We start from the raw sequence: 26,599 nt of genomic DNA on the forward strand, positions 1-26,599 counted from the left end.
TCTGTGGCTTAAAGCAACGCCCGGGGAAGCGGAGGAGCCTGGCTTTGGCAGGTCCTCCGGGCGTGACCCGGCACCGGAGATGGCGTTGGGCGGCTCCGGCTGCCAGACACCGTGTACTGGGGTTCGTCGTCTCTTGTGAACGGGGCCAGCTGAGCCTCTTGGTCATCCTGTGATCTTGGAACAAAGAAGGAGCCGGCGTGGAGCCATTCTTGGATGCATTCAGGCAGCGCGCTAAAATGCAGAAATCTAACTTAATGTGGGTTAGAAACAACTCAGCTTCGTGTGAATGCACTTATTGCCGTTCGGTTTTCTGTTTTGGGGTACGGTGGGTTTCAGCCCAACGCCAAATCATGCTTTTGTCTGGGGACCCAGTTGAATTGCTGCCCTTCCCCCTAATAATAATAATAATAATAATAATAATAATAATAATAATAATAATAATAATAATAATATAAAGTTGGAAGGTACCTTGGAGGTCATCTAGTCCAACCCCCTGCTCAGGCAGGAAACCCTATACCATTTCAGGCAAATGGCTGTCCGGTCTCTTCTTATAGGCTGCTATTATTTGCTGTACCCTTTCGGTAGCGTGTATTCAATGGAGCCCGAGGGGACAGTTCCCTAAGCTGAACATTTGGCTGTGTTCATACAACGTATTCATCTTGGTTACTTTATTAACCCATTTAGAGCAGGGGTCCTCAACCTTGGCAACTTAAAAGGCTTGTGGGCCTCAACTCCCAGAATTCCTCAGCCAACTGCTGGCTGAGGAATTCTGGGAGTTGAGGTCCAGGAGTCTTAAAGTTGCCAAGGTTGAGGACCCCTGATTTAGAGAACAGGGTAAGTTAAAACGGATCGATGGATGGATAATGTGCTGTCAACTTATTTTCAATTCTTAAGGACCACACAGATTTAAGACAAAAGACGCTCCAACGTTTAAAAAGTAGACTGTGCTAATGCCAAATGTCTATGGAGACTTTCAGATACCAGATCTTGGTTCTCCCAAAGGTGCTTTTTTCAAAAGCCAACAAGACTTTCTTGGTTTTTTTCCTTTGAAAACATTTTGGTTCTCATCCAAGAAGCTGCTTCAGTTCTCAGAAGAAGCTGAACTGAAGAAGTTTCTTCAATGAGAACCAAAATGTTTTTAAAGGAAAAACCAAGAAAGTCCTGTTGCCTTTTGGGGGAAGAGCACCTTTGGGATGTGCTAATGCCACTGCTTTCACTATTACGTGTATTGTCTGAATAGTTTTGTCAGAACAAATGTGCCACCAAAATCTACTTATTGCAAGCACTTGAAAAGAGGAGCCTCTTTGCAATGGGACGAGGACTGACGTAGAAGGTTGAAATTTATCTAATATATATGGCCAGCCACCTCATATATATGACTGGGCTATTAAAATTAGGATAAAACCACCAATTTTTTTTTTAAAATTGCTTCAGTTGCATGGAATAGCTGCCAAGAACATTCACAAGATACAAATCAATCTTGGGATGGGCTCACCCACACGGCCATATTGAGCATCGGAAGAGAATCTGCTTAGGAACAGCATTGATCAGGAGTGTCAAACTGCCGGCCCACGGGCCAGATGCATCATAGCAAAACCACACCCGCCCCATTGCCGGCAATGGAAAAAAGGTTGTGATACGTCTGGACACTGCGATTTTGACACTCCTGGCATAGATTCATCAGTGTTTCTTCCTTCTGCCGCTAAAGGGTTTTTTGGCAAAAGTGTTAAACTCTGACCCAGTTAGGTTTTAATAGTTTTACTCTATCTTGAGTAATTCATATTTGGGCTTGCACAACTATTACAGAAATCGTAGTTTGCAAACCTCAGCATCTGGCTTCATATACAATCCTATGCTGGCATTAAACAAACCATATTATGTCTTAGTGCAAATGTGTAAACCTAGTCTAAGACAAGCCAGAAATCTAGAGATGTTACAGACCACATCATAGCTCCTAAGCCCAATTATTTTCTCCGTGAACTGGTGTAATTCCCTTTGGGTGCTTTCCTGGGTCTCCTGTAGTCCTTATTAGGACTATCCATTCCATGACTTCATCAAGCTATTATAAGGGTAGAGATGTGGATGAAGTGTTAAATCTCTGGATGATATGGAACAGCATTAAGAGGCCCAGTTTGCTCTAGTGGCTAAGGTACCAAGCTAGAAAGTGGGAGACCCAGAGTTCAAGTCCCTCCTTAGCCATAAAAGCCAGCTGGATGCTTTGGGCCAGTCACTCTCCTAGCCAAACCCACCTCACAGGGCTGCTGTTGGGGGGAAAATAAGAGGAGGAAGTTATATTGGATACATTTGCCTCCTTGAGTTATTTGTAATAATAATAAAGGCAGGACATAAAGAAATTTTATGTCATGGAGGAAATGCAATTCTTTCCCTAGAGCAAGCAAGCACTTTTCCCTGTTAAACCTCATCCGGCAGTTCCATACCATAATTGGAAACGTTTCCTGGGCATTGGTGCCAAGCCAAGCAAAACAAGATGGCCACTTTTGGAAGCAGAGCTTGGAGGGGGTCTTCAATGCACATGTGACATATAAAAAAAATAGGCATGGCTGCCATCTTAACTTTTATTAAGCACAAGCTGCAGATGCTTGTGTGTGTGCGTGTGCGCGTGCTGTTTTGCAAAGTCCCAAGCATCAATCCTCCAGAAATTAGCCAATTTTGATAACTCTCCCTGGCCCCTAAAGATGGTGCAAGAGCTGGCTGGGAATTCTGGGTGTTGTAGACCACACATCTTAACAGTTGCAAAGTTTGAGAAACAGTGATGTAAATAACCTGGCAAACATCACAGGCTAAAATGACATTGCTGCCCTCTGCTGGATATTTCAGATCCCTGTCAGACATGGTCTCCAGAGAGCACAGCTTCCCATGACTGCTGTCACTTTTCTGCTTCCCCCACTTTTTCAATACCAGGCTGAATATTGTCTTTGATACCTTTGGAAATTGTTTATTGGTTTTTTTTAAAAAAAATCTCCAAGTTAATTAATAACTTAACAAGTACCTACTTAGGTTTATCCTTTGTTTTTAGTATGTTGCTGCTATGTTGTCCTTATTATATATTAGATTAGAAGTTATGTAATTTCAATTTGTTTTATTCCATTTTTATCATAAATGTATCTTTAGCTGTTAAGGCAACTTGCAAGTTAGTCAGATAAATCAGAGCAAAGCAATTAAATGAAACTGAAATAATACAGTGAATTGAAGTCTTCATCAAAGATGTATCTCTTCTCAAGCACCAGTTTTTCCAGGATACTGTAGGTAGTAAGAAATAAATTATGTTAGTCAAGAAGCTTATATAATCTTAAATGGATCCATAGACTAATAGATTTCCTTCGATGAAATAATCTAGATGACCTCATTTCTAAATAGCTACAGAAATATATTTCCTAATATCAATTTGCCATGATTTGAGTTCTCCAGGAAAGCTCTGACTAAATTGGGATAGCCATTTTTGAGTAATCCTGTTTTAAAGTCGTTAAAGCTTGTTTCACTAGGTCCGGATGCCACCTAATTAACGAAGAGTGAAAGATGCCTTTAATAGCATATATGTAAACTGACGTCAGTGAATCAGGATGTGACCTGAGAATCTCCCCTAAATTGTTTGATGATTTTAAGAGAGAAAACCGACCCCATTTACACAGTATTCTTAATCTAGTAGCTGATTTAGCCTATTGGTGTTTGCACAAGGAACTGGATCATAAACTTTACTGGAAGGGCTAGATTAACATAACATTCACATAAGCCATAAAAGCCAACCAAGATTAAAATTAACCCAGCTTCATATATGGACAAATACTTGGTAGGACTGCGATCTGAAAAAAACCATGTATGCAAAGACATTTTGATTGTTAGGAACTTCAGGGATGTGCTAATGTGGATACATATAAAGAGAGTCCTCATCTTAGGACCACAGTTGAGCCCGAAACCTCTGTTCCTAAGCGATGCAGTTCTTAAGTGAACCTTGACCCATTTTGCAACTTTTCTTGCAGCAGTTGTTAAGTGAATCGCTGCACTTGTTAAGTTAGTCAAATGGTTGTTAAGTGAATCTGGCTTCCCCATTGACTTGGTTTGTCAGAAGGTGTCTGCAAAAGGGGATCACATGACCCCGGGACTCTGCAACCGTCACAAATATGAATCAGTTGCCAAGCATCAGAATTGTGATCATGCGACCCTGGGGGTGCTACAGCAGTCGTAAGTGTGGAAAATAGCCATAAGTTATGAGACACTTTTCTCAGTGCCGTTGAAACTTCGAACGGCCACTAAAAACTGTTGCAAGACAAGGACTGCCTGTATCTACAGGCACACACAGAGACACACCAATGTATCCAACAAAGTATAAAGCTTTGAAGTTTTTATAGCAGAGTAAAGCTATTTGTAGTTTCCATTTGTTGGTTTCCAGTTCATAGACAATACAAGCTCAGCTTGTATTGACATTGCCAGTACCATGCCAACATTGGTACTGACAGGGAAAGAATTTCCCGCTTTTCTAGAAGTTCTTGTTCAATTTGTGGAAAGAATTTTCTCAAGAATCTAAAGACAATTTTTGAGCAATCCTCAATCAGAATGGGCCCATCTTATACTTGACTAGATACAAGGTGGTCAAGATATTCTACATCCTATACTGTATTTGTATTTCAGTCTGTTTAGTTATAGTATTAATATTATTTTCCACATTCGTAGGGAATTTGGAAACTGAGCATGGTTATGCCCAGGGCTTTTTTTGTCATAGAACCCCCAGAACAGAGTTCCGGCACCTTTTTTGGATGGAACCTTGTAGGGTAGGCAAGGCGGGTTGTATGATGTGTGTGAGTTCCAGCACCTTTTTTTTAACAAAAAAAGCACTGGTTATGCCCAACATAAATTCTGGGAAATAAGATCATTGTTCAAGCTAGGACTGTGGGTCTGCATGCCTGGCTGAGGAATTCTGGGAGTTGAAGTCCACAAGTCATAAAGGGGCCAAGTTTGAAGACCCCTGGCCTAGAGCATATGGTCTCTGAGTCTTCAAAATTTTGCTATACTACAATTCCCAGCATCCCTCATTGTCAGCCCTGCAAGGATATAAATGCTGGTTTCTCCAGCTAGGTTTTAAAGCTTTACCTGGGTCACTCAGGCTTCTGCTCTGGATTACTTGCTAGCTGGTGGGGGCTGAGGGTGGGGAGAAGAAAACAAAAGATAAATTATTTGGCCACTCTGATTTGGAAAGAAATTACTTACTGATGCTTTCTGTACTGATTCTTGTCTTCGCTACTTCCAGACTGGCGGGGGGAAATCAAAAAGTACAACATAAGTGGGAAATAGGATTTTAGGTAGTGTCAACTATCTTCAGTACCCTTCTAATGTCTTACCAGATTGTCTGGGTATCTCTGGCTTTGATCTGTAGACCTTCCATTGTGTTGGCCAGAATCCATAGGACTTTCAGTCTAAAGAAGGACAGACAAAGAAGAAGATACAAATCAGGTGGTGGTTCTAACCTGGAGGATGTACGGGATCGGGGGTGTCTAACCTTGGTGAAATTTAATAGTTTTAACCATGAATATGGATGCATTATTTTAAGGATTACTTGTAAAAGGGCAAAAATCACCCACAAACCCCTCCTTCCACACAGCCATAAAGGTGGCCCCATGTCTGATGACTTCCTCCTATTGTCAGAGGATAATAAAAGCCGTGGTGGGGCAGTGGTTAGGATGCAGTATTGCAGGCTAATTCTGCAAGCTGCCAGGGGTTCGATCCTCACCAGCTCAAGGTTGACTCAGCCACCCATCCTTCCAAGCTTGGTAAAATGAGGACCCAGATTTTTTTTTAAAAAAAACTATTCCCCTCATACAATCTTACCAACTTTGACTTCAAGGTATCTCGGTGAGTCATTCCTGCAGGCTAGCAGAGAGAAAGATGGGGGGAAATAGTGAGTAGGGAAACTTGAGTTGTCAAAGAATACCTGTTGCATTGTAATTGTGTTACAGTATCCCTTTGTCAACACTTTCCCCACCCCAGGTACTCAGTGCGGAAGAAAGAATCGTGTTTATAACCAAACATTGGAGATGGCCCCGTTCACAGGTCCTTGGTGCTCTTTGAGCTTGGTTGTCGCAGATGTTTCATCACTTTGCAGATGTTTCATTACCAAACACCAGTGCCTCTCTTGCTAGCTCCTTCTCCTCTTTCAAGATAATGAGCTTTCTCTTTTTCAGCCAATGATGTCCCTAGTATTCCGCCATCTTTTGGGGGATTGTGTGGTTGTTTACTATCTTGGACATCAACGAAAACACTATTCAATAGTATATCCAATTTCAAAACCCCGCTTCAAACATGCATAAGAGGAGCCAAACAGCATTAAGAGATTTGCAGAGAATAGACTGGATATAAGATCCGTATAGTCAAAGCGATGATTTGCCCAGTAATAATGTATGGCTGTGAGAATTGAATCGTATGGAAAGATTGGTGCTTTAGAATTGTGAGGTTGGAGAAGACTCTTGAGCGTCCCTTGGACTGCAAGGAGTTCAAATCGGTCGATCCTAAAGGAAATCAGCCCTGAGTGTTCTTTGGAAGGAGAGTTACTGAAGCTGAAACTCAAATATTTTGTCCACCAAATGAGAAGAGAGGACTCCTTGGAAAGGACTCGGATGTTGTGAAAGATGGAAGGCAAAAGGAGAAGGAGACGGCAGAGGATGAGATGGTTAGATATTGTCATCAATGCAATGAACATGAATTTGGGCAAACACCAGGAGACAGGGGAGGACAAGGGGCCCTGGTCTGCTACAGTCCATGAGGTCATGAAGAGTTGGACACAACGTAGAGTTTGCACAATAAAGATTGTATATGTGTGTGGGTATGTACCTATTGAGGGACATATACATGCCTAGATATAGTGCTATTATCTCCTTACCGAAGTTGTCCGACGAAATTGGAGCTTTTCTGGATAGCTTTCTGTCACCTGGAAAAACAAAGTGTCAAGCATCACAATAAAGCGAAGGCAGTCCTCGACAAACAAACATTCACTGAGCACTGACTTACAACCGATCCTCACAGTTAGAAACATCACAGAACCCCCACGGTCACCTGATGAATATTCAGCCACTTGGCAACCAGCATGTATTTAGGACAGTTGAAATGTCCCAGGGTCATGTAAATGCCATCTGCAACCTTCCCAGTTGGCTTCGGACAAGCAAAGTCAATGGGGAAGCTGGATTCTCCTTAACAACTGAGTGACTCATGTAACAACTGCCGTTATTAGCTTAACAATTGTGCCAAAAAAGGTCAGCCAATCAGGCACGACTTACATGAGCACCATGTTGCTTAGCAATAGAAATTCTGGTCCCAATTGTGGTTGTACGCTGAGGACCACCTGCATAGCTGTGCTACAGTTGGGATAGATTGTCTTTTGTTGGACATGATATACTTAGCTTTAATCTTGGGTACATTTTTAGTGTGTTAATGCATTGTGCAAATCAGTAAAACAGATCAACTTTTTAACTGGGTTAAGTGCACTCTATGAACACAAATGTTAAGAGTAGAAGCAAACGAGAGAAAAAGAGGAAGGGATGTTATGTCTTTATCAAGAAAGCATCCTCCATATCGAAACTAAGGATGTTGGGAATTATCGTCCAACACATCTAAGAAGGTACCAGCTTGGGAAGGCAGATGCAGAAGAGAAGTTTTCTCCTTTGGTCCTTCTTCTCTGTCCACTATATACAGTGGTAACCTGGTACTCAACTGCTTTGAAACTCCAAATTTGGTGGTCAACACATTTTGACACGAAAACTTTGTCCCCATACTCATCGTTTGTTTGGTACTCAACCCACAAGCTAGAACTTGTCAGTGGCAGCTGCCTTGTGACTCACTACATTATTCCTTATGGGAAAATTTTGCTTGGTACTCATTGTTTTTGGTACTCATCATGCTTCCCGGAACCAATTAACAATGAGTACCGAGGTACCATTGCACTTGAGAATGCTTTCAATCCATGTCTTTGACTTTTGGCACGAGTCTGTAAAGCAAAGTGCATATCTGAAGAATCCAAGCTCCATGTGAACCCCTGAGAGCCTCTGTGATGCCGTTAGGTTAGAAGCGAGAAGACCTGGGTTTTAGTCAGCCTCAACCATGAAACTCATGAATGATTTTAGAGAGTCACTCTTTCAATTCAACCTATTTCACAGCTGGTTATGGGAGGGTTTAGGACTATGAAGCCACCTTGAGCTAGAAAGCTAGAAAGCTAGAAAGCCATAGGAGGTGGTGGAGGAGAAATCCCTCCTCACCCCAAAGCACCAAGTAGGGACCTTAGAGCTCCTCTAAGAGGCCAAGGACAGACCTTATCTTTTATTCATAAAAGATTTAGTGAATCAATGCTCAGTGTTCTCAAGGTAGAGTCAATGAAACTCAACAAGTTGAAAAATCCCTGTGTCATCATGAACATGCACGGAACATCTATTTTGAGAGACTGCATTTCATCTAGACCTAAGCATGGTGCGTCTCTCCCAGAATGACTGAAGGGCGAGCCACCCCGTGAAACTCTTACCGAGTTCCTCTGCTGTTTGTCGAATTTTGCTGGCTAGAGAAGAGAGAAACAGTGAAAATGAAATTGACAAGTGGCAAAGAAGAATGGTACAAATGAGACTTTTCTGGAAGGATGAATCCAGGGCCTAAATACTACTTCCTATTTCACCTCTTTCCCAGGTTTACATGCACATTTTCTAAAATCCATCCACTCGTATTCCAAGTGACTTACAAAAATCTAAAATTGAGTAAGAAAAACCAGCAGCAACCGACCAAACATCCATTCATTTCTTATGGAAGAAGGATTGGCAAAACATGGGGGAGGGGTGAAAAAAGGGCTTAGCCTAGAATCCCTACATAGCCACAAGCAAATTAAGTCCAACCCTCCCTTTATCTAACTGTAACCAGTGCTAACTGTTGAAAAGATTCCTGAGCAATAAATCAGCTTAACTGAACCTTCATCTGCCTTTGGATGCAGAAAAATGGACAGCTTCTGATCTGCTGTGTCACCAGCTTCATTGGGCTTTTTGCAGACCAATAGGAGAAAGGCAGAAATAGCCCAAATGTCAGTCCAATATTCTTACCAAAGTTTGTCGGCGGCCTATTGTTACAGATTCGTCCAGCTGCAGGGTAGGAAAAGCAGAGAACACGAGATGTCAGGACTTAACGTGAAGTGTATCATCCTAATGCTCTCCACATACTGTTTGGTGAACAGGACCTGGATGAAACCTTACACACACTAGGCACGTACAGAGTCCCGTCTCCTTTTGCAACCCACAAAAGCTCCTTCTGACCACAGTCATTCATCTTTCCCATTGTTTTGAGGCACAAAATACAACATCTGTAAATGCAAGCACTGCAGTATATTCAACATGGTTTAAAAAGAGAAAAAATATTCCCCCCTCAAAAAAAAAACCCTACAAGTGCATTATTCACTTTGAATTATTTCCCCACTGATTGTGACCTTTGCCAGAGGTATCTGTAGACGCCAAAATGTGATCATGACACAAAGTGTCATGAGCTGCCCAGAGTCACTTGATTGAATTGGGCAACTATAGAACATGAATGGATGGATGGATGAATAAATAAATAAATAAAAAATAAAATATAATATAAAATAAAATAATGTGAAGTGAGGTGATGATACATGTGACATGAATTGTCCCCTAGAAGATGCCCATGGCCTTCCTTCTCCCTCCAAAAATAAGGTGTAACCCCCAGGCACCAAAGGGAATTTCATCACTGCTTTAGGAACTGAACACAAAGACGGAGTCATTATAGAATTAGAGAGTCCTGGCCACCACCCCATAGGCTGATACACATTAGCCTGTGCCAATGTGAATTGAACCCAGGGCAACCAAACCCACTCTTCTACTTACTGCAGACTGTCGCAAGGCTCTCATGGCTGCTGATTTTACCTCTCCTTTCTGGTACTCTCTATCAAGTAAGTGTGACTGTGCAAGAAAGATACCCAAGGGGGAAAAGGTGAGCAAGGGATCCAAGATGATATAAGTGATGCATTTATGAAAAAATATAACTGCATTTTTTATTCTGAAGCCCCAATGGTTGTGTTCATGCAACACACTGAGCTCCTAGAAACTATATAAATACAGTACAGTATAGCACGGGTCCCCAACCCCTGGTCCGTGGACCAGTATCGGGCTGCAGCATGCCAGCAACTTGTCTGCAAGACAAGCAAAGCTCCATCTGCAGGATTCAAGCAGCACACAAAACCACACACCCTCCGGTCTGTGGAAAGACCTCTCTCCACGGAACCGGTCCCTGGTGCCCAAAAGGTTGGGGACCTCTGCAGTATAGGACAAAATATATATATTGAACCAAGTAAGATATAAACCCAGTGCCTACATTAGCACGTTATAGCTGGTTAGCACTAACTAGGGAGGTAAATTGGAACAGGCAGTCCTTGACTTATAACCATTTCTTTAGTGCCTGTTCAAAGTCACAGTGGCACTGTAAAAAGTGACTTGCAACTGGTCCTCACAGTGTCTGTCTAGAATCCTTCCGATCTCTTGATCAAAATTCAAGTGGTTGGCAACCAGCATGTATTTAAGATGGTTGCAATATCCCAGGGTCACTTGACTGTCATTTGTGATCTTCCCGGTCAGCTTCCAACATACAAAGACAATGGGGGAGTGGGGGTGGGGAGGGAGAAACAGATTCACTTAATGACTGCATGATTCATGTAACAACTGCAGTGATTTGCTTAATAAGATGACAAAAGTAAAATTGGGTAACAATTCACTTTACAAACTCCTTGCCTAGCAATGGAAATTCTGGTCGCAATTGGGGTTGTAAGTCAAGGACTTTCTGTATATCATGTGAATTTCCAGTTGCAGTTTCCCAACCCCCTGAACTCGTGTGTGGTACAATAGATGCACACATCTAGAAGCTGAGTTACTTCAGTAACTAGCTGTAGGTAATGTGTAGTCTCAGTTGTTAAATAATGTTTCTTGACCATGGGTAAATTACTTGCTCCCAATATAATCATTTGACATAGGATTGAAACTCTACCTTCTCCAGGTTCATCAGCGTAGAGAGAACATCACCAGTCTTTGCATAAATGGTATTGTTGGCAAACATTGTTTCTGAAATGTTTGCCCCACGGATGTTTCGTAGAACAATCTCCTGCTCCTGTTCTACGTTGAATTTGAGGGACCTCACCTCCTGGACTATTCTGTGGAGATCAAAATCCAAAATCAAATAAACCTGGGGATGATTTCCATGAATTACTTTGGCACCAAGCAGATGTACCCTTGAGCAATGCTTTGACATTTTAAAATAGACTTGCATGTCTAGAGTAGACCGTCTTATCCCTCTCCTATGACCCATGACCACCTATGTAACATCCCTCAGTTCCATTTCCACTGCTAAGAAGAACTCTGATGTCAGTTGGAATCAACAGTGTGTGTGATAAAGCACGTGCTCCTTATAATGTGAAGATGTCTACAAAAGAGACAGAATTTGAGCAACAGAAATTAATCTTACCAACATGACTTCCAATCAGTTAATTAGAGTTCATGGCAAAAAGAATACAGCAAGCTTGTTCGGCAGAGATCTGGCCTGAATATTCACATATGGAGCTGGCCGTGGTCCTGTTCTCCTTGGAGCAAGCTCAGATGCATGTTGAGCCTTCCCCAGACCCCTCACCCCCTAGACAAGAGGGATTCATTCCCATCATGCCAGCAGAGGAGGCATGCTATGGGCCCCGTCAGCCCAATTATTCCGGCTGGTGGGGTCCAGGAGGAGGGCCTTCTCTGCTGGCGCTCCTGGCCTCTGTAACATCTTACACGCACCCCATGGAGGTTGGCCCCAACCCTCCTTTCCTTCATAAGAGTCTCAAGACCAAAGGGGAACAGCATGGTGAAGGGAGTTGATTGTCCCCTCTATTTGTTCTGGGAGCTAAAGGGCAAAATTAAAAGATTAAAAACTCATGTCAAATCTAGATTATTGAAAGATAGATTATCATCCTACGTTTATTTTTCTGCCATTCCTTCCTTGTGTGTAGTAGCAAAGGGGAAGTATTCATCTCATCCCTAGAAAGAAGGCGGCAATGGCCAATCACTTTTGGAATCTTGTCCCCAAAAGACATCAGCAGGGACCAGTCCAGGTAGCTGCCAGGAGTCAAAGGCACAAAAAAACTTGTAATATACCAAGGCGTGCCCTTTTGGGAAGGGGAGGGGAGGGAAAGAAGGAAGAAAGGAAGGAATTTTAGATAGAAAAGATTAAATGACCAGTAATATATTTGGAAATTACTGTTATTTTTTTAATTCATGTCCCCATTTTGGAGGGAGGGAGGGAGGGAGGGAGGGAAGGAAGGAAGGAAGGAAGGAAGGAAAGAAGGAAGGAAAGAAGGAAGGAAGGAAGGAAAGAAATTTTAGATAGAAAAGATTAAATGATCAGTAATATATTTGGAAATTACTGTTATTTTTTTAATTCATGTCCCCATATTGGAGGGAGGGAGGGAGGGAGGGAGGGAGGGAAGGAAGGAAGGAAGGAAGGAAGGAAGGAAGGAAGGAAGGAAGGAAGGAAGGAAGGAAGGAATTTTAGATAGAAAAGGAAATTAAGTGCCCAGTACAGTTATATGTTTGGAAGAATATTACTGTTATTTTTTTCCCCAGTTCATATCCCAACTTCCTGCCATGAAGGCTAATGGTAAAAATATTAGATAAAATTAAACCTAAAATCTGGGTTTACATAAACTGAGCTTCATGTTGTGATTAACTAAATATAACTACTGCATTTACAGGTCATGATATGTCCAGTTCCACAGATCTCAATGTAGTAATCAAGTTGTGGCATGACTGCACTATAGATAACTGTTGCTAGCTGGCTACATTAGAATACCGTATTTTCTGGCGTATAAGACGACTTTTTAACCCATGAACATCTTCTCAAAAGTTGGGGGTCGTCTTATATGCCCAGTCGTCTTATACGCCAGAAAATACTATTCACCTCTCTGATCTTTTCTCTTTTCTGCTGGACGGCGGGATCGCTGGGTGAATGGAGGTAGGTGATGGCGACCCGTGGTTAAGCGGCCGATGGCGAATGGGTGATGGAGGGCAAACTCTCGTCAGCTCCTGGGGCGGCTACTGCAGCCACCGCCGTTGCTCTCTGTAGGACTGGCCATGCTGGCGCTTCCAATGCTGGCTGTCAGGTCCCCAAAAAGAGGAGGGGCAGGCGATCCCCAGAGGCGCGCTGCTCGACAGTAGGAAGGGAGCACCTTTGCTCCTGCTGAGGCACCGCCTGACCCGCGACGACCGGAAGAATCGCTTGTCCAGTCACGGAGTGCGGAACAGCGGTACATGGTGCCACTCTTGCCCGCAGACCATGCAGCGGCCCTCGCCAGCCAGCCTCGGCATGGCCACCCCAAGCCCGGCTCTCTAGCGCGTCTTCCAGGCCTGCCTGGCCAACCGTCTCCTGGGCAGGGCTTGGCTCCAGACGCGGCGGCTGCTCCGTCTGCAAATGCTATCTCAAAGCCGGATCGCGCTTGGCTGTGCAGGCTGCCGAAAGGCGGGGACTCAGAGTTCCCGCGGTGGTTGCTGTTTGCAGAGTCTGGCCTGGAAAAGCGCGTGGCTTTGCACCATTTGCATCAGACGGGGCTGAATCGGGCTTGTGTTGGACACTTGGCAACTGGCATGTAAGTATTTTCCGGCATATAAGACGAAAAATCTTGAAAATCTTCTCAAAAGTCAGGGGTCGTCTTATACGCCCATTCGTCTTATACGCCGGAAAATACGGTAGCTTTCATTCTAAGGTGGAAAAAACGCAGAGGAATGGTAGGACTTACTGGTCCAATTCATCCCTGACCATTTGATATTCCTTTAAGTTCTCATGGATCGCTTCCAAGACAAGGCAGAGATCTTCACAAGTTGTCTCATTCAAGTTGGCCAAATTGCCAAAGCTGAGCAACTCCTGATGATGGACCATGGGTGTTCCCTGAATAACTTCCTTTATATGCACCGCTTCTGACTGGGATGCAGTGTAGTCATCATCGGTGCCATCCTGCTCAAAAATCCATACAATTAGGCAGCCCTCAACTCACCCAAACACCATAAAGTACGGCTGTCCCTCTATTGAGTGAGCAGCTTCTACATATAATTTTTTGATCTGGCCGTTGCAAGCTTCTGTGCCATTTTCCGGGCCCAGAGACTAGGCATACTGCCATACATGCAGTGCTTTTTCTTCCACTTGGCTTCCCCAAGTCTTGACATTACAAACTCACATCAAATCCAGCAAAGCTTCTTAAGGAAGGGAAATTGGCTTTCAATTGCTTCTTCTCATGATACGCAACCATAGATTGTTCCAAGTTGGTTGTCACCACAGCCACCAGCAGATTTGCAAAGATGAAGGCCCCAAAAGTGATGAAGATAAAGAAGTAGAGGGCCCCACCTATCTCTAAGGCTTTACCTTCATTTCTGTGAGGGAAGAAGACATGCAGTCATTAAAGGAGCCTTTTGTAACTATCTCAAGGTAATATGGCTTTGAGTCAGGCTTGTTCATCCCTCCTGGGGCCCAGGACCAGCCACATCTTTATGGATAGGGAGGTGACCAAGAGTTAAGGCTGGATGGGGGGCTATACGTATGGCCACAAAGGCCCTCCTTTCTGTTGGAGAAGAAAGTTGCATATATCAAGTTGCACTTGATTCCTTCAGACTAAATACATTGGCTGACATCAGACTAAATAAATTTAATCCTTAAACTAAATTCTCTCCCATTCTGGTCATTATGAAAGCCAAAAAAAAAAAGTTGGGCCTCTAAAAGGAGTGCAGAGAAGAGCAACAAAGTTGATAAGGGGCCTGGAGGCTAAATCATAGGATGAACAAAACTAGATGTGTCTAGTCTAGCAAAGACAAGGACTAGAGGGGATGCGATAAAAGTCTTCCAGTTCTTGAGAGACTGTCACAGAGAAGAGATTGTTCTTCCAAGTACTTGAGGGCAGAACAAGTAACGGGTAGAAGATCATTAAAAGAGAAATCCAACCTACATTTTTCTGACAGTGAGAACAATCAATCAGCAGAACAGCTTGAATCCAGAAGTTGTGGGCAAACTGGAGATTTTCAAGAAGAGATTGGGCAGTCATTTGTCTGAAATGGTATAGAGCAGGGGTCCTCAAACCTGGCCACTTTAAGACTTGTGGACTTCAACTCCCAGAATTCCCCAGTGTTCTGTCCCAGCCTATGTGAATCCTTGTTAACTCACAAGGACAAACCCCTCTTTTAACAAGTAGGCTGGAAATGCAGGAAAAGCAAACCCCTTTCGTTATTATTTACAGACCTGCAAAATGTCCCAAAAGCAAAGGCAAACAAAACACGATTCAAATGGAGAATTGTCCAAAGGCAAACAGAACACAATTCAAACAGAGAATTGTTCACAGGCAAGGCAAACAGAACATGATTCCATGAAACTTGAGTCCTTTGTGAATAGTTGCCTTCAGCAACCGGCACCGCCCACACTTTCCCTTTTTATTATGCAGCCCCAAAGCATGGCTTCTCAATACCTTCTCCTCCTCCTCCTCCCTTTGAGCTACCCCATTGCCTCCCTCTGTCCTACTCGTTGCCTGTCGGTGTTTGCGAGCATCTATGTTGTCTTCCAGCTTCCCAGCACAGCTGGGTCTCAGCCTGACCACGAGTGGAGGGGCCAGGTTCTTCATCAGATTGTAAGTCTTGGAGCTCATCAGAGCCTTCCTCCGACTCTGATAGCTCTCCAGGCCCCTCCTCCTCCTCCTCTGATTCCCCAGACTCAGCTGCCGGGTCCACTGGCTGCCATGGAATCACAACATGGCTGGTTGGGGAATTCTGGGAGTTAAGTCCACAAATCTTAAAGTGGCCAAGTTTGAGGCCCTCTGGTACAGAGTCTTTTGCTTGAGCAAGGAGTTGACCTCTAAGGAGGTCCTCTAAGGAGTTGACCTCTAAGGAGGTCCTCTAAGGAGGACCTCTAAGGTCCTTTCCAACCCTGTTATTCTATGTTCTGTGTTCTAAATCCAGTATGATCTTTCCAAGGACTGCACAGCAGATGCAAAAGGTAGCCATGTGATCCAAAAAAAAAGATGGAAGCTTGGTGAGAATTTATTCCACATACTAATCTTGGTTAAATGTAATCTTAGGTAAGGGAGTGCTAGCCAGCCAGGAACACTGAGTCCTTTGGGGCAGTTTTATGATTCAAAGGCTACTTGAGTCATGTTTAACTTCACTTTCATTCAACCACTTTATCCTTGTATTCATCTGGTTAGCAGTCATATCTGAAGTGATGACTTCAGCAGAAGCTTGTATTTCATTTGATCTTTTGACATAAGTGCTCCAAGTTGAAACCATTCTGTAATTCGTTTCTCCAACTTATAGGAAGTTGTCTGAGGTGTGTGTGTGTGTGTCTAATTATAGAGACCCTATTGTGCCATTAATGACCTCTGCAAAAAGTGTCATAAAATCAAGTCAGGTCACAAGTCTTAACTTATGACCACAACAACCTGTGACCAGACCAATTATAGTCATAAGATGAGGACCATCTGTAATGTGTGAAAATATGATGAAGATAGATAGACAGACAGAAAGACGGACGGACAGACGGACGGACAGATAGATGGATATAGAAAAAGATTTTACTCACTCAAAGTCATTATAAATATTAATCCATCCATCCTGGGTGATGCAGATGAAAAGGGAATACAGAGCTGTTGCCAAGTTCCCAAAATGCTTTGGAACAAGAGTGCCAAAGAGAGTCACTCCAAACACAGAGAAGACCTGCAAAAATACACAGTGAGAATGGTGCAATAATATCTGTTGTCTGGGACACAGCTTCCCCCTTGAACTGGAAAATCACAAGAGAACATTGTAGACCAGCGGTCCCCAACTTTTGTGGCTTCGCAGACCAGCACAGGAGGGAAGAGGGAAACCGGGACACATGAGTGGCAGGCTGATGTGCACATGGCACACAGCTCAACTTGCAAAAGCCCAGAGGTGGGGCTTGGGGGGCCACTGATGCAGACTGTCTGAAATAACCATATCATTCTTCAGACTACTTTCCACGCTAGGAGAAATAGATTTTTTTCTGCTAAGGACTGCATTGTAGGCAGAAGGAAGCAACTAATAGCACAGTCAGAACCATTTTTTTCTCCCCCTCTGATACCTTCTGTCAGGTGCGAAGAATCAGGATCATATATTAAGTTGTTCAATTAATTACATTAAGTAGTTCAGAAGATTTATTGGTCAAGCCTACACACAAGAAGGGACGCGGTGGCTCACTGGGTTAGGACGCTGAGCTTGTCGATCAGAAGGTTGGCAGTTTGGCGGGTCGAATCCCCAGTGCCGCGTAGCAGAGTGAGCGCCTGTTACCCGTCCCAGCTTCTGCCAACCTAGCAGTTCGAAATCATGTAAAAATGCAAGTAGAAAAATAGGGACCACTACAGTGGGAAGGTAACGGCATTCCGTGCACCTTTGGCGTCTAGTCATGGAGGCCACAAAAAATAGGGACCACTATGGTGGGAATGTAACAGCATTCCGTGCGCCTCTGGCGTCTAGTCATGCCGGCCACATGACCATGGAGACATCCTCGGACAAGCGCTGGCTCTTCGGCTTTGAAACGGAGATGAGCACCAGCCCCTAGAGTCGGAAACGAGTAGCACGCATGTGCGGGGGAACCTTTACCTTTACACACAAGAATCTAGTCAACTATAGTTCAATACTAAATGGGCACCAGATAAAGGTCAATGGAACTCAAGAAGAGTTGGACTTAGACCGTTTGTTGGAATGTAACGATTCTGATGACTTATTTAATTCTGACCCTTCTGAAGGCAAATCATTCCACTGATTGTTCTCCCTGTCAGGAAATTTCTCCTTAGTTCTAGGTTGCTTCTCTCCTTGATTAGTTTCCCTCTGCTGCTTTTGTCCTGCCTTCAGGTCCTTTGGAGAATAGGTAGACCCCTTCTTCTTTATGGCAACCCCTTAGATATTGGAAGACTGCTATCATGTCATCTCCGGTCCTTCTTTTCATTGTCAGTTCATTTCTAAACAAAAGAATTTAGCTTGGGGTATGGAGAGGAGATCTGATAAAGGCATCTTACCAGCATGATGGCAAAAAGTAGGATCATGATATTTGCCATGTCAGGAATGGACTGCAAGATCACCTGGATCATTCTTGCCAGGCCACTAACCAAGCTACACACTTGTATCAGCCTCATGACTCTAGAAGGAAAAATAGAAAATGCGTCCATATACATTTACATAAAGCTGACAGCTCCAAGGAATGGCTGGTCTTAAGCCATTTTTTCTCAATCCATTGCCCTCTGGATGTTCTGGATTTCAGTGCCCATTGTCACAACCAGCACAGTCAACGGACATATTTCAGAATCCAACCATTTAGGTGAAACTGGCTACCAGGACAATGTTAGGGAAGCACAGACTCTAATTTAACAGAAGGTGTGGCATTAATATTTCATCTAATCTGGGGCGCACAGTAAATCGTTCACTGAAAATCACACAATAATATTGTCACGGTTCCGATAGATGAAACCCATTAAAAGAACTTCAAGGCAAAGATTTCTTCCTTAAGGAACATTTTATTCAGGAAACAAAGTATGGGCACTTACATAGCTGAACCCAAGACTAAAGTTCCCTCCCCTAGATACCAAGTAATAAGTTGCAATTCCCACCTCAGAAAGGCTGTCATAAATCACATTCACCAATTAATCCAAAATGCAGGCTCTCCTCCCAACTTCTCAGCCCAGCCAAAACTTTATCTAATACTGGCCTTGAGTTCCCACACAGCTGCAATTGTTATGGCTAACTGGAAATGCTCAAACATTCCCCTCTACCCCCCCTTCTACATCTAAAATTCCAAAAAGCAGAAATAACCACAATGAATACAATGGCTACAGTTTCATCAATTGTCGCAGCGTTGACAAATATATTATACTGCGCTGGAGAAACTGGAAGCTGACAAAACCTTAATTACAAGAGTATCGGTTAAAGAGACCATTCATTTTTGTGTCTGTCCTTATGAATTTCCCAGATACATTGAGTTGAGCATTGGATGACACAAAACAAGGACTAAACAAAACTTTGGCCTGATCCAATAGCACCCATCGTACCTTTTTTATTTTATGTCCTTACCTGACCATTCGAAAAAATGTCTCATTCTCCAATAGAGGAATAATCAAACCGATGCATAGGTACAACACAATACAAAAATTGATGATATTCCAGCCATCCTGTTTAGGGGAGAGAATAAACTCTTGAGAGACAAGGAAGGTTAGGTATATGGAAGGATGAAGTTTCTCCAAATTCTGTAGTCCGGGAGTAAGGCAATTTTAGGAATTTCTGATCCAAATTGGAAGGAAGGCAGGAGTAATCCAACATAAGGGATCTAAATAGAATTTCCTAAGAAGACCTTAGGGGAGTTGATTCATTCCATGCTCACATCCAGGAGGCTACCAAATGTGCAGAATTTTCTTTCTCTGCACCAAGACTCTATTCCATATGGGTTACATCAGAGCAAATATCTTATATGTCAAGGTAATAATTTAACAGGTAACCAGCTTGTATAATGTGAGATGTATGATGTAATGTAATATAAGGTGGATGATGCAATGATAGGAATGACCCAGCAGGGCCTGTGTCTCTTTAAGAGCAAGCAGGGTCTGAATCCCTTTAAGAGCCTGAGTATAAAAGGGAAGGCTTTTGCTGGAGTGTCTCTTTCTTCCGTTTGCTTGCTGTAACTGCTGTGTTGGATCCTGCTGTATTACCATGTGTATGTATATTGTTCCTGCTGTATGATATTGTAGACAGTGTGAACCACCATTTAATATAGACCACTGTTTACTATGTTTTCTCCTGGGTTATCTCAGTGCAATAAGACTGTGCATGCTCTGACGTTATATATACCATCAGTAAAATTTTCAAAAAGGGAGAGGAACATTAAGGGTAGTCCTCAACTTACAGCCATTTTTTTCAGGACTGTTCAAAGTTGCAACAGCACTGAAAAAAGGTGACTTGTGACCATTTTAATAATAATAATATAATAATAATAATAATAATAATAATAACAACAACAACAACAACAACAACAAAACAACAACAACAAACAACAAACAACAACAACAACAACAACAATAATAATAATAATAATAATAATAATAATAATAATAATAATAATAATAATAATTTTATTTGTATACTGCCCTTCTCCCGAAGGACTCAGGGTGGTGAACAGGGCAAACATATAAAAATACAAGAATACAAACATTAAAAGAGATTAAACAAGTGCCCAGAAACTAACAACAATGAATTAAAATACATTAAAACAATATTAAAATCTAAACCCATCACCCATCAGGCCAGGCCGGCTTGTTCGAACAAGTAGGTCTTCAGATCGCGTCGGAAGGAGCGCAGGTCGGGCGCCATCCGGAGCTCAACCGGCAAACGGTTCCACAATTCCGGCGCGCCCACAGAGAAGGACCTCCCCCTGGGGGCCACCAGGCGACATTCTCTGACCGGTGGCACCCTGAGGAGGCCCTCTCTGTGGGAGCGCACAGGGCGGAGGGAAGTTGATGTAAGTTGACTCTTACAGCATTCCCATGGTCATGTGATCAAAATTCAGAGGGCAACTGGCTCATATTTATGTCCCAAGGTCATGGGATCTGCTTTTGTGACCTTCTGACAAGCAAAGTCAGTGGTGGAGCAAGTTTCACTTAACAGCCATGTTACTAACTTACCAACCACAGGGATTCGCTTAACAGCTGTGGCAAGAACAACTCTGGCAAGAAAAATCATAAAGTGGGGCAAAACTCACTTAAGATGTTTCGCTTAGCAGCAGAAAAATTGTGGGAATAAGTTGAGGACTACCTGTATGTATCTGTTTGCACAAAGTTTCAATGCCTGAATGAGGCTTCTTTGGATGAAACCTTAAGACAAAACCCTTGGCCCCCTCACCTTCCAGTACAAACAGAATCCATAGTACCAGTTGAGAATGACCTCACAGATCAGAAAAGACAGCACAATCGTGTCAATGGCGGAGAATAATCCAAAGTACTTCTGTGCAAGGAAAAGAAAAACAAAGAGAGATTTGCGTGCCTCTATTTTTTTATAACATTCTTTTATAGTTCTCATACTTTGCCTTTAATGCTTAGGTATTGACCTCATTTGCACGATAATGCTTACATCTGGAAAGAGCAGTAAGCTGATTATTTATTTAATTGCTAAATTTATTTGCCACCCATCTCACCACTGGGCTACTCTGGGTGAAAATTGAAGACAACTCAGCATGCCCAGCTCACCGCTGTCAGCTCACCACCACCGAGTCACCTCTGCCAACTCACTGCCACCAAGTCACTGCAGGACATCTCCACACAACCAACTCACCACGGGGACAACTCTCTGTGGGCAGCCAGAGGGAGAACCGGGCGGGCAGGTGAGTGTGTGAGTGGACAGATCAAGGAGCAACGATAGCAGCCAGGCGCTTCCCATTTTCACACCTGTCGCCACCATTTTGAGCTCCAGGCCACCCGTGGCGGGTTGTCCCTGCAGCCAGTTGGCCATGTGGGGTGGTCCTGCAGTGACTTGGCAGTGGTGAGTTGACCACGCTGAGCTGGCCACGCCAAACTGTCTCATTCCATATATAGCGGAATATATTTATAACATATTTATAACAGCAAAATTACTGATAACGGTAAAATGGGGAAAAAAATAATTTTAAAAATGTACACATAACAATAGCAAAGCATTGAAAGAGTGAAAATACACGAGGGGAGTACAATAATATAAATTAGAAGATGGGCAGAGGGGGAGGAGAAAGCACAGGGAGGAGGAGGGGGGCAACTAATTAGTCACGTCCCATCCATTATTTACTTATTGCAGGGGCGGGCACTACTTTTTACAGGTAGTGAGCACATTTCTGAACAGCCTGCCAGGGGGGCAGTGGATAAGATTTTCCTCCCACTCGTGGGATCCATGTGTTTTACTATTTTACTGTATTACACTGGAAAAGTTATAAACTTCTTTTTAAAAAATCAAAATAAACATGCCAGGTCTTGAGGAGGTTTAGGTCACCTATGTTGAGTCTTCACGAAACATTTCAAACTTGCAGCGCTGAGAGTGATCTTTTGCTATCAAATATCATTTGTGGCCCCCAAAAAGGGGCCGGGAGGGTTTATGCAGCCCAAGGACCATCAGAAGACACAGAACAATCCCTGGAGAAGCACAGGTGTTCTCCCACCCACACCCACACCCCACATTTTAGCAGGAAGCAGTTCTCCTGCCAGGCACAATATACCAACCTCTTCTAGTGTTGGCTCCGTTCGGAGAGCAATGACAATGGCGTTGCCAATTACAAGAGTCGCCAGCAGAATCTTGAAAGCTGGATGATGCAGGAACTTTCCCATGTAGGTTTTTGAGATATACTCTTCCACATCCCAGTCATCCTGTTGGAGAAAGAGTGGTGTGGTTCTCTGATTATTATTTATTTTAGCCTACGATGAGAACATGTCGAAAGAGAAATAAACGTATATACGCAGTCCACATAATTATAAGTCAGCTGAATGGTAAAAAATATAAAGATGAAAAAGATGCTGAGAGAGCAAAGAAGAGCAGCAAAGATGATCAGGGGGATGGAGGCTAAAACATATGAAGAACGGTTGCAGGAACTGGGTATGGCTAGTCTATGAAAAGGACTAGGGGTGAGATGATAGCAGCATTCCAATATTTGAGGGGCTGCCACAAAGAAGAGGGAGTCAAGCTATTTTCCAAAGGCAGAACAAGAAGCCACGGATGGAAGCTAATCAAGGACAGAAGCAACCTACTGTAGAAATTTCCTATTGATGAGAACAATTCACCAGTGGAGCAGGTTGCCTTCAAAAATTGTTACTGCTCCAACACTGGAGTTTTCAAGAAGAGATTGGACAGCCATTTGACCAGAATGGTTTGGGGTCTCCTGCTTGTGCAGAGGTTGGACTAGAAGACTCCAAGGTCCCTTATCATGCACAGTCCAATGGTCTTATGGAAAGGATGAAGCAGACAGATTGCTAAGCACATTGATTTGTGCTTTAAATTGTAAGCCGCCCTGAGTCTTCGGAGAAGGGCAGGATATAAATGGGATTAAAAAAAAAGACTCTATTGGGTATGCTCAAGAAATATGCAGGGCTTGACCCAAAACATTGAGATACATGGCTGCCTTTTCTACTGTTTGCCTATGGGGAAGTTCCTCAGGCATCCACAGGATTCAGCCCTTTTGAATTACTATATAGAAGACAACCTTGTGGTGTTCTAGACATTGGTAAAGAAAGCTGGTGTGGAAACTTAGAAGGCTAAAAAACCTAACTGAATCGTCCTAACGCAAAAGAATAAGTTGAAAGCCCTAGCATAGGGGTCCCCAACCCTCAATCTATGGATTGGCACTAGTCCACAGCATGCAAGCAACTGGTCCACAAAAACAAGCATTCATGGGATGCAGGCAGCATGCGAAACCCCGTCCCCTTCAGTCTGGGGAAAAACCTCTCTCCATGGAGCTAATCCTTGGTGCCCAAAAGGTTGGGGGAGGTGCTGCCCTAGGACACATTTGCCCAGGAACATTTAGCAACTGCCAGAGAAAGCCAGAAAAAAAAACATTAAGATCAAAGGCGGAAGGTGAAGCGATTTAACATAGGAGACCAAGTCCTGTTACTCCAGACCAGGAGTCCTCAAACTTGGCCCTTTAATGACTTGTGAACTTCAACTCCCAGAATTCCTCAGCCAGCATGCCTGGCTGAGGAATTCTGGGAGTTGAAGTCCACAAGTCATAAAAAGGCCATGTTTGAGGACCCCTGACCTACAGAGTGATATATAAGTCTAAATGCTATTGCTATTACTATAAGACAGGGGTCTTCAAACTTGGCCCTTTTATGACTTGTGGACTTCAACTCCCAGAATTCCTCAGCCAGAGGAGTTGAAGTCCACAAGTCATAAAAGGGCCAAGTTTGAAGACTCCTGCTACAGACAGTCCTCAATTTACAACCATTTGCTGAGTGACTGTTCAAAGGTCATAAAGTGGGACAAAACTCACTTAACAACTGTCTTGCTTAGCAACAGAAATTTTAGGCTAAATTGTGGTCGTACTTCGAGGACTTCTGTATTGCCTAGGTGATAGTGTCCCTACATAGGAAAGAGAAGAACTGGCCCAGTGAAATTACGAAACAGAATTGAGAGACCGGCGGGGGGAGAGACAATATATCCTGCCAACTTCCTAAGGGAATGGCACAATAGAGTTAAACCTTGGATGGCTTTGTTGATGTTAAAAGAAAGGCATCAAGAATTATTGGATCAAATTTAGGATGTGATACACAACAATCCCAAGGAAAAATACTCATAAATTCTGAGTTAGAAGATAGTTAAAAGGAAGAACTAGAACAGGGGTAGGCAACCTTGGCTCTTTTATGACTCGTGGACTTCAACTCCCAGAATTCCTGAGCCAGCTGGCTACCCCTGAACTAGAACGAATGGTACTCTAGATTTATGTGTGCCGTACAACTTGGTGTGACTTTCTTGGAGCCTGGGTATATGTAAAAGAACACATAAAATTAAGTTGTCCTCCATCACAGCAAATCAAAGAAAGCATCCCAGGTCTACTCAGACAGGAAGTGATATTTTTTTCTCTGTTTTGTTCCTTCACCAATCAAAAATCTCTTTGCTCGTTCTTATCAAGAATCAGGATATACCCTGAAATATTCTTAGAGGCCTTCCCCTTTAGTATATTAATAGAGGAGCATATTTGTAGCTCCGGGTTGAAAGGAGGGATCCCAAGTGTTCTTCGAGCTTGGTAGTTTTCTTGCAGATGTTTCATTACCAAACTAGGTAACATCATCAGCGCTAATTTGCTAACATCAATAGCTTTTAGACCGCTTCACAGTGCTTTACAGCCCTCGCTAAGCCATTGACAGAGTCAGCCTTTTGCCCCCAACAATCTGGCTCCTCATTTTACCGAACATGGAAGGATGGAAGGCTGAGTCAATCTTGAGCCAGTGAGAATTGAACTGCTGGCAGTCGGCAGAGTCAGCCTGCAATACTGCACAGATGTAATGAAACTTCTGTTAGAAAGAAAGAAAGAAAGAAAGAAAGAAAGAAAGAAAGAAAGAAAGAAAGAAAGAAAGAAAGAAAGAAAGAAAGAAAGAAAGAAAGAAAGAAAGAAAGAAAGAAAGAAACCACCAAACCCTCTTAATGTGTGAATGCTCTCTTGTGTTGTCTGGATGAAAGCTACCCTCTTGAGCCTTTCACCCCTTTAGGCTTAGTGTCAGTTGTCTGTTTTCTCCCTCTACAACTTTCCCAAATCCTGTTTCCATCACCAAAACACACCAAGAAAGAAGGAAAGAGCCCTTTGAAGGAAGCCACAAGGGGAAAACAGCATACCTGGGCCCGAATGATGTCCTTGCAGCTAATCAGAGGCGCTTCCAGTTCATTGAAGGAACTCTGCCGAGGATACTGCTCACTCTGCTGTGGGAAAGAAAACTTTCACTGTTTACATGCTGCAGCCCATTCTAAAAATTTGGGGTGCAGGGATGGTGGAGGAATTGGGATCCTTATTACCTGGGAGCAGTCCCTAAATACCTTCAGGCGAGCCAGTTTGGTCTAGTGCAGAGGTAGGCAACCTTGGCTCTTTTATGACTCGTGGACTTCAACTCCCAGAATTCCTGAGCCCAGGAATTCTGGGAGTTGAAGTCCACGAGTCATAAAAGAGCCAAAGTTGCCTACCCCTGGTCTAGTGCTTAAGGCGCCAGGCTAGAAACCAGGTGACCTTGAGGTCTAATTCCCCTTTAGCCATGAAAATCAGCTGGGTAACCTTGGGCCAGTCTTTCTCTCACTCTTTCTCTCTCTCTCTCTCTCAACCCATCCCACCTTAGAGGGTTGTTGTTGTGGGCAAAACTGGAAGAGGAAGGTGTGTTGGATATGTTTACCGCCTTGAGTTATTTGTAAAAATAATGAGGGTGGGATACAAATAAATCAACCATGTGGCATGGCAGCCTATGGACCGTTTAGAAGTGAGGTTCCCAAACTCTTCAGCTCATCAACCCCTTTGTGAAGCTTGAGTTTGTTGCTATCACCCAAGGAAGGAGAGGATGCGCCCATCCACCCCCACCATCACCCCATTTGAGAATTCAAGAAGCAGCCTCTAACCAGCGAGCCCTTATAAGGGTTCTCCATCCTTTTTCTCCTTGCCAAGCCCACCGCCTCTACTGTCTACTTGAACATCCCACTCCTGTAGAATCTGGTGAGTGTGACCTCACAGACATCAGAACTCCCTTCAGTGCAGGTGAGCCGGCAAGATGGCGAAAGAGAGAAGGGAGCAGGTGCCAGGAGGAAAAAAATTGAGGAGGAAGGGGTTTCCTACAAACATTTTTCATACATAGAGAAGGAGAGGTGGGATTCTGCCTGGTGAATAAGTCAGGCTGTGACAAACCAAATTGAAGCCATTTTCCTTTTGTCTTCGTTGCCACATATTTAGTTAGAAGAAGGAGGGGGTGGTGGTGTAATTCTCAGTTAGCCAAAAGAATTCATATGCATGGGAACCAAGGTCATTGCTGATAACATTTTGGCGGATTGGAGAGCTTGCCCCACCCTCAAGTATT

The 26,599-nt window shown here is 43.4% G+C and overlaps 1 protein-coding gene across 1 annotated transcript; it reads right to left on the bottom strand.

Moving 5' to 3' along the window:
- Positions 1-8: 8 nt before the first annotated feature.
- Positions 9-26,174, bottom strand: CATSPER4 (cation channel sperm associated 4; the record flags this gene model as incomplete). The annotated part of the gene is made up of 17 exons (XM_083370110.1): positions 9-231; positions 4,453-4,539; positions 5,224-5,264; positions 5,355-5,429; positions 6,890-6,937; positions 8,519-8,551; positions 9,876-9,950; positions 11,029-11,191; positions 13,805-14,019; positions 14,240-14,432; positions 16,621-16,754; positions 18,074-18,194; positions 19,122-19,219; positions 20,940-21,041; positions 22,283-22,426; positions 25,383-25,466; positions 26,148-26,174. The coding sequence occupies 17 exons, from the start codon at positions 26,172-26,174 to the stop codon at positions 9-11; spliced, it is 1,863 nt and encodes a 620-aa protein (XP_083226236.1).
- Between the last annotated feature and the right edge of the window lie 425 nt (positions 26,175-26,599).

The sequence above is a fragment of the Vipera ursinii genome (assembly GCF_947247035.1).
Source record: "Vipera ursinii genome assembly, chromosome: 9".
NCBI lineage: Eukaryota > Metazoa > Chordata > Lepidosauria > Squamata > Viperidae > Vipera > Vipera ursinii.